This window comes from Humulus lupulus, chromosome 4 (assembly GCF_963169125.1).
Source record: "Humulus lupulus chromosome 4, drHumLupu1.1, whole genome shotgun sequence".
Taxonomy (NCBI): Eukaryota; Viridiplantae; Streptophyta; class Magnoliopsida; order Rosales; family Cannabaceae; genus Humulus; species Humulus lupulus.
The window spans coordinates 248295755-248304236 of NC_084796.1; the positions used below are offsets into that span (position 1 = coordinate 248295755).

The window sequence follows — 8482 nt, forward strand, 5'->3', positions numbered from 1 at the left end:
TGGTAGAATAATGTGACATCACTTTATTGCTTTTTGCTTTTTTCTTATTTCTTTTACTTTTTATTTTATTTATTTGTTTAATATTAAAGAGTTTGATTTTAGGGTGTTCATAAATCCTCCACAATGCATCACAATTTATGATTTAGAATTTTTCGCGGTGCGATTGTAGTTTGTATTTTTGCCAAATCGCACGGTACAGTGCAGTTTGCAGTTTTAAATTTTATAAATGTGGTTCAAACTATACCACACCGCATCATTATATATATTAACTTTTTTATATATATATATTTTTACCACATTTAAAATTAATGCATAAATATTTATATAATAAAATATACATAATATCTAAAAAATATATATAATGTTTTATAGGATGTTAACACATATTCTACTTCATATCTAAATATATTCCTCGTTAACTAAAATCTTTACTTTTATATTACATTTTTCTTTGTTATTTGTTTATTATATTTTTATTGTTTTGCTAAAAATTTATTAGTTTGTTGTACATTTAATTGTTTTGTTAAACACTTTATGGTTATGAGATTTGTTATGAATATTTATTAATTATAATGTTTAATTTTTAAATTATTTGGCGATAGGTATAAATCGCCCACTCCGCACCGCATTGCACCACACCATATTTTTGCGGTGCGATTTATGCAGTTTGAGGTCTATGCAATGTGGGTTGTGGTTTGGAAAATTACTCAAACCGTATATGCAGTGCAGTCTAAAAAATTAAAGAAAAACCGTACCACCCGTACCACTAACACCCCTAGTTTGATTGGTTTGGGATTTGAAAATAGTTTTTTATCATTCTTTTTCAACTTAAAACTGTGTTGGTTTACATAAAATTAGTTGAGTGTATTGAAGAACTAAAAATATATATTTAAATTTTAAGATAATAAATGATAACAGAAATTTTATGTTTTATGAGTATTCAAATTTTTGTGTCCAATGACTTATCTCACAAAAAAAAAAAAAAAATCAAACATTTTCCTATTTTTTCATTTTAAGATTATCAACTAATCACAAATTTAATTTTTTAAAACTTAAAAATAATAAATAACATTACAACTAGGGCTGGCAATTCGTGTAAACGTGTCAGATTCGTGTTGACACGATTATAACATGACACGATTAAGGTAAACACGAACACGACACGATTATTAAACGTGTCAAAAATAAAAACACGAACACGCCACGATTATTAAACGGGTCAACACGACACGAACACGATAATACGATTAATGAGAACTATACGAAAAAAATCATAAAACCTATGTAAAGTATTTGTATTATCGTGTCTGACACGATTATGCACGACACGATTAAGGTAAACACAAACACGACACAATTATTAAACGTGTCGTGTTCGTGTTTACCTTAATCGTGTCGTGACCCAAATTGTCACCCCTAATTACAACAAATCACATTTTTAAAAATAAGTTTTCACTCACCAAACTTTTAAACCAAAATGTTCCAAAATATAGAAAGAAACTCACAAGTGGCAATAAACATAACCTAATGATAAATATATTGAGCCAAGTCATTAAATTAATTTAATTCTTTTTATAAAATTTTAAGTTTATTATAATATTGTATACCTTCAAATATTTTTACACATCATATTGTGTAAAAAAAAATATAATTAAAAATTCATTCAAAAATTGAGAATTTTGCAACAAAAAAAAATCTTAATTGTTATTTTTTAAGAATTGAATTGCCAAACAAAATAAAACTCAGATTTTATGCTAAAATCTGACTAAGAAATGTTCCAAAATACTAAACGAATCTTACAATTTCAACTAGCAAAGTCTTATCATATTTGAATACAATAACATCTTGCCATGCCATCCCAATGGCTAAAGTAAGTCTGGCTAAGCAATCGTTTGCCATTCAAAGATCGAGAATTTTGCAAAAAATAAAATAAAATCTTAATTGTTATTTTTTAAGAATTGAATTGCCCAACAAAATATAACTCAGATTTTATGCTAAAATCTGACCAAGAAATGTTCCAAAATACTGAACGAATCTTACAATTTCAACTAGCAAAGTCTTATCATATTTGAATACAATGCCCTCTTGCCATGCCATCCCAATCGCCAAAGTAATTCTATTTAATTTCTTATCATCACTATTACTATAAATATAAAAAATATGGTCAAAGTAATTATTAGTTCCCCCCAAAAAGAATCAAAGTAAAGTGTTGTTAGAATTTGCAATCACAAAATTTTATTCATTTTATTATTCTCAAAGCCTTTTGATTTTAAAGAAAAAGAAAATGAATATAACTATTCTCAAAGGCTTTCGAGTGTGTGTTTTGTTCTTTTCTTTTTTAGAATGGATAAGGAGCAAAACGGTGTCCAACACTATAAGGAGGTGATATATTGATTTCAGTGAAATTTAATATCAAGTGTTACATGTTTTAATTTAATTTTATAATTATTATGGAATATCCCTAAATAATTATAGAGTGTTACTGCTTATAGTGTTGGACATTTTAAGACTATCTCCAATGAGAGATGTAATTAGTGTGCTAAATTTGACAATATATTATATATTTAACATAATTTTTAATATTATGCTTCAATGCACAATTATAAAATCTGTTGTAAAATTTAATATTTCATTAATGCTAATTTGAAATTTATTAAAAATATACAAAAAGTAATAATTTTTTTTATATTTTGTTGTTGATAGTATAAGATAATAATAAAATAATAAAGTAAAAAGTATAACATTCAATGCAAATAGGCAAAAGTAATACTAAAATACAAAAAATGACATAAAAGCAAATAAAAAATAGGGTTTATACCTTGTTGGACCATGTGTTTTGTCTCATTATTTGTGTTGGACTTTGTGTTTTGAAAAATTACTTTTTGGACCCTATATTTTGTAAAATGGTTAAAATAGAACCCTAAACCCGATTTTGGTCAATATTTTCTCAACTAAAATCACAAATAATTTACCAAATTAACCATTCAGAACAAAAATAAAATCATTCTGCTTAAAAATTGTGTTGTTATATTCAATTTTTTCTTTATCAAAATTGAGTTTAGGGTTCTATTTTAACCATTTTACAAAACATAGGGTTCAAAAAGTAATTTGTCAATACACATGGTCCAAACAGATAATGAGACAAAATACATGGTCTAAAAATGTATAAACCTTAAAAAAAATATAGCATTTATGCTTATGCACTAAATTTTGCAAAATTTTTAGCATAGTCAAATTTTTCATAATTTTGGTACAGTATTGGAGCAAGTATTTTGTAAATTGATAATAATTTTAGCAATGCATCACCAATTTAACACTTTATTGGAGAGATGAGGTGCGAAATAGCAACTAATATTATTTTTATTTTATTTTTTTTTGCAAATTTGGCTTTAACACTTTATTCCTAGTTCAATATTGGTTGGCTGGCTGGCACACAATTAAAATTGACATTAATGAATAATAATTTCACACAAAATTCCAAAGCTTTAGCCACACGACTTTTCTTCTGCCTGAATTTTTTTTTTCCAATCCAAAAATAAAATCATATTAATAATGAATCGAAGACTTTGATTTTTTTTTATATTGATCATAGTTGATGTAAGTCTATACTAGCTTGACCTCACAGAGGCCCCTATCTTTTCTCATCAATCTCCAATTGTTTCTTTTCCTTTTTGGAAACTCTCAGTATTTAATCTCTTAATAATTGGAAGAGTTTGGAAAATCTGTGACAGACCCTTTTGAATTTGGCGACCCAATTATGTCCCAAATCAATTGGGTCTTCAGAGTTTTTCGTCTATGATTCGGTGGAGGCCAGACTTCGAGATGAACCCATTTCGGTTTCAGGTTTGAATCTCGTGTTTTGTTTAATGATTGCAAGCTTGATGAGGTTCTTTCGTTAGTTCTTTTTGATTCCCAAGTTTAAGATTCAGAATTGTGTGTGTGCAGTGAATTTGAAATGTTTGGACTTGTGTAAGCTTAGATTTTGAACACTCATACCAAAGATCCGTCAAAATTTATTAGTTGAAACCATTATGTCGTTAGAACCTTATGGCTCGACCTTGCTCGCGGCTCTGCCTGATGATGTGTTTTCAGTTGTTACTCGGTCACTCTCGCCGATAGATATATGTAATCTTGCTCTTTGTTGCCGGAGTCTACACGGCCTTGTGGCCTCGGAGAAAATCTGGCTTACTCAGTGTGACATGGTAGGAATTGTGCCGCATCACGAGCTCATTCAATGGCGAAATGCTGTGTCATCTTACAAAGCAATTTGTCGTTTTCTCTTTACTGTTCGACCCTTGATGGGAATTTGGGTTCACCAGAATCCTGAGCTCGGAAATGTTGTTTATGTCATGCCTGGTTTCGTTTCTGTTGTTGGGTGTCGCATAATACCCCAGGAACTTGGTCCACTAGGCATTGAAGATGGCCCTATTTTATGGGCTCCTGTGTTTGAGATTTTTTGTGACTGTGATGGTGGCACAGCGTTTTTCCTTCATGGGAGGGATAAGGGGAATGACTATTTGTATCCTGGTTCGGTTAAGTCTATTGACTTGCATTGCAATGTGCTGTTGCTTGAGGTTGAGCCTAGACAACGTAAAAACGTGGTTAAATTGTTGCAAAGTAGGAGTTTTGTTCATTATTCAGACAAGGAAGTTTCAAGAGAGGTTAGTAGATCAAGTAGTGGACTGTCAAGGTCACAAAGGGCGTATAGTCAGTGTGATGCATCTGTGGCTTTCAGTCGTTTGGGTTTTAGTGATAGAAGAAGGTTGCTTGAGGTTGTTACTGGCCATATTGATCTGAAGGTGCCTGATCCAGCAATTGGGCCACTGTTTCCTTCGATGAGAACTGACGAGGATAGCATTTCTAAAGATATGGCGCTCTTAAGTGAACGAAGATCAGTACTGGTTCAAAAGCATAAACTCGGTAAAACTCACGTTGATTGGAAGTCGAGTACCCAGCTGCCGTCTGATCCAACCCAGTTAGAATTGAGTGATATCAAAAGGACTCTTGAACTATCAAGTGGTCTTCATTATTCTACCAGTGAAGATGATGGCCATACACAAGGCAATAAGAAGAAAACTCTTGGCAAGTATTTTAGGAATAGCCTTAATCAGATCCTTGGGAAGTCTAATGGTGGTCTTGCAACTTCAAAGAATGGTTCTTCAAGCAGTGACAATAAGCATGCCCAGCTTTCTGAATTTCTGAGTTCAGGCGATACAATAGGGCTAACATTAAGTGCCTCTACCATGAAGTTATCTTCTTATAGAGCATGGCCAAATATGCATGACAGTCGGTTTGCCCTTTACAAGTTGCCATTGCGCATTCCAACCGCTGATGAAGAGTATGCAGGTCTTTGGGGAGGAACTTTTGGCTGGCCTCCTGGAAAGCCTACTGAGGACAAGCCTGGGAAGGCTTTGTTCTTTCTTTTGCTTTCATACGAGGAGTACGAAGGAAAGAGGCTGCTCATTGCAACCAAAATATTGGAAGGAACTCATTATGTTTTGCACCCTAATGGCTCGGCAATGTTTATGGTGAACATTGATGATGTTTCACCAGATCCTTTTCCATGGGATGTTGATGCTGATTCACTTCCTCTGAATGTGAAACATGCTTTTACTGGGGAGGGCATTGCAAATGGGTATGGTTTCAGATATCCAGGATCCAAACCTGGTTCTCTCTTTGCATTTGAAAATGGTCATCTTGCCTTCATTTGGAAGGAGTCCAGGTCTGTCTTAACCCTGCAAAGGCTTAACTTACGGGAGCTTCTAAAAAAAGGTGAACAAGTGCCTGCTCTTCCCCCAATTGCAAACTTTTCATATTTGACCAAGTCTTACTCGAATGTTTTCGCTGGTTTCCCAAATTCCGGACATTCTTTGTCTTCACCAAGGTTTGTACATTCTATTAATGAAATCTTTCTTAACCTATCTATGTGTTTCATTTGCCAATTTTATTCATATATATATATATATGAATATGAACTTTCTGAAATTGCTGTTTGAAGTAATCTTCTTTACCAGATTTTTGTCTGCAGCTACTTGTTAAGGGATTTAAAAAGAGGTTAACTCAACCTCTCGTTCTTAAATATTTGTCTTTTAAATGTCTTCTGAAAACATTAAGTAGATTAAGTGTACTGGCTATAAGAAGGACCTATGATAACAAATTGACAAAACGCATGCTACACTAACATTTTAAAATCTTACATAAATGTAGAAGATTTGAAGTTCACTGATTATAAAACAAGTAATGTCATAACTAAAATCAATTGAATATTGATTTTGCATGTCATCTATAGCTTCAAAATTACAGCTTTGTATCAGAGCGGTTGAATAGACATTTTTTTAGAGCTGTTCCATGGTCTGAATCTGAGAATTACAAACACCCCAGTTATTCTAGAGCCTTGTCTCTCCCACCGAGCCACAGCTCTGTTATCAACCGACAGATGCGATAGCTAACCAACTTCTCTCCTTTTAGTTATTTCCCTGAATTCTGATACACCAATCCCAAGGTAACGCATAGAATATTCTGTCTTATTCAGCTAGTAATCTAAGAAGTCATTTAGGAATTACTGCTCAGCACACACAACACAGAAGGTTCACTATTTTAATCCAGCATGGCAAGAATTCCCTGCTTCAGCTAGTTCTTGTTACTCATAGTGTAGGTATGTTTAACTGTTGGTTTATCAAGCTTTCTTTCAGATTTGGTCCTTCATTACTATAGAGGTTTGCCCCTTTTATTGTATAAATGGCAGGATATATATTCTTGTTTCTTTCCTGCATAGTTATGTATGATTTATATTTTCATACATTTCTAAGGCAGTGAATTACCAAACTTTCTTGTTTTGTTGGTGTAAAATATAACTTTTATCATTGCATAAAATAACTGCAAGAGGCCGGTAATTGTTTGTTATAGATCAGATTAACTGCAGGTATATGCTATAAATTTTTTTCACAAGATTTTGTCATCTAGAATCTGTCTGAGCAGTTAATGAAAGTGGGCTTTGGTCGTAGCTTTCTTCTGATTTATTGACCCTTGCATACGAGGAAGTAGGCTAAACTTGCAGATATTGAAATGCTGAATTCGACTAGAACTTAGGGATTTTATTGCTTTTCGATTAACTGGGAAAAAATTCACTGCTGACTCTGAAAGGTTAACCAACTTTGGATCTGTGGAGCCAGTCCTTTAAATGCCAACACACATGCACACCCTTCTTACCATTGTGCTACAATTCACTCTTTCTGCTATGTGGGAAGAAATCCATTTTGTTCAAAAACTCGCATCGAAAATTGAACCAGAAAGAGCTTTAGTGATTTGCCTGTTGATTTACACTTATCTATAACACATTCACGAGTTTATTCAACTTAAAAAGTTGGGGATAAAAACACGAAAGATTTTTCGGTAATGTAAACTGGTTTTTAAGTTCTTCTCTCAAGTTTGGTATTCTACCCCCATATGGTTTAGTGGTAGAAAATTGTTTCTCGACTCGTCTTCTAAATAATAACATGAGAATGACTTGATTCTCTTTTCTTTATTCTGTTAATGAATGAGCTTATAGTTAAACTCAAGTATTTGTTTTGATTTTACAGGCAAAGACGTTAATCAGACAATTCTTGGGGAACTCTCTTTGTTTACACAACATTGTTCGTTTCAGTCAGTTTTTGGAGCCATGATGATGGTGATAAGAACAGGTCATGAGCATCATCTTGTTTAGAAGGATTCTAATAAAGTTTGAAACAGTACAGAAGAGTTGAAGCATTGTAAGGTAAAAGAGTAATAAAGTTTTGAAATTAAAGCATATCTAAATGGCTCATAGTTTCCTCCTATCTTTCCCCTTAATCTTCTGTAACATTACATATATTTTTTTTATAGTTGTTCCCTTGGTTGTAGAATTTTAAGGGTGTGAAGTTGTAATTTTATGATAATTGAAATCCCAACAGATCAATAAAATAGAGTATTGGGGTATTATAGCAAGAAAGGTAAGCTATGTGGAGTTGGACGATGTGTGGATTTTTCTGAATTTGAATAATGACTACAAGATATTTGTAGAAGAAATTGCCTTTCACTTGACATGACATTTAATATCTTAAAGTTGTAGACAAAATATTTGGAAAATTCTAAAAAATATCTTCGACATTTCTGATATATTAATAATCTATTTTAACACAATTAGTTGCATACAAAATCTTGTCTTCTTTGATTTTTATAAGGTTACTAACCACGTATTGAAAAACTTATGTAGGGTACCTATTTTAAGTGACTATCTCCCATTTGTATTTATATTTTGAATTTTTTTTCTTTTTATTTCCAGTATTTTAGTTACTATTTTTCATGCTCAAACACTCACAACATAGTACTTTTCAACTGATATTATGAGAAATATGATTATAAAAATGAGTAATATTAAACTAAATGTATATAGTGGCTAATTTTGGATGATCAATCTTAAAAGTGGGTATTTTTCAAATTATCTCCCACATATTTGATCAAA

General features: G+C 32.1%; 1 protein-coding gene across 2 annotated transcripts; it reads left to right on the forward strand.

The window, feature by feature from the left end:
- Positions 1-3564: 3564 nt before the first annotated feature.
- On the forward strand, positions 3565-8046 carry LOC133831611 (F-box protein At5g39450). Of its 2 annotated transcripts, XM_062261981.1 has the most exons (3): positions 3566-3843; positions 3946-5884; positions 7581-8046. In XM_062261981.1, exons 2-3 carry the CDS (start codon positions 4032-4034, stop codon positions 7591-7593), a joined length of 1866 nt encoding a protein of 621 aa, XP_062117965.1. In that variant the 5' UTR covers positions 3566-3843; positions 3946-4031; the 3' UTR covers positions 7594-8046. The 2 variants fall into 2 exon arrangements, with proteins under 2 accessions (XP_062117964.1, XP_062117965.1); XM_062261980.1 differs by having other exon boundaries at positions 3565-5884.
- The last annotated feature ends 436 nt before the right edge of the window (positions 8047-8482 follow it).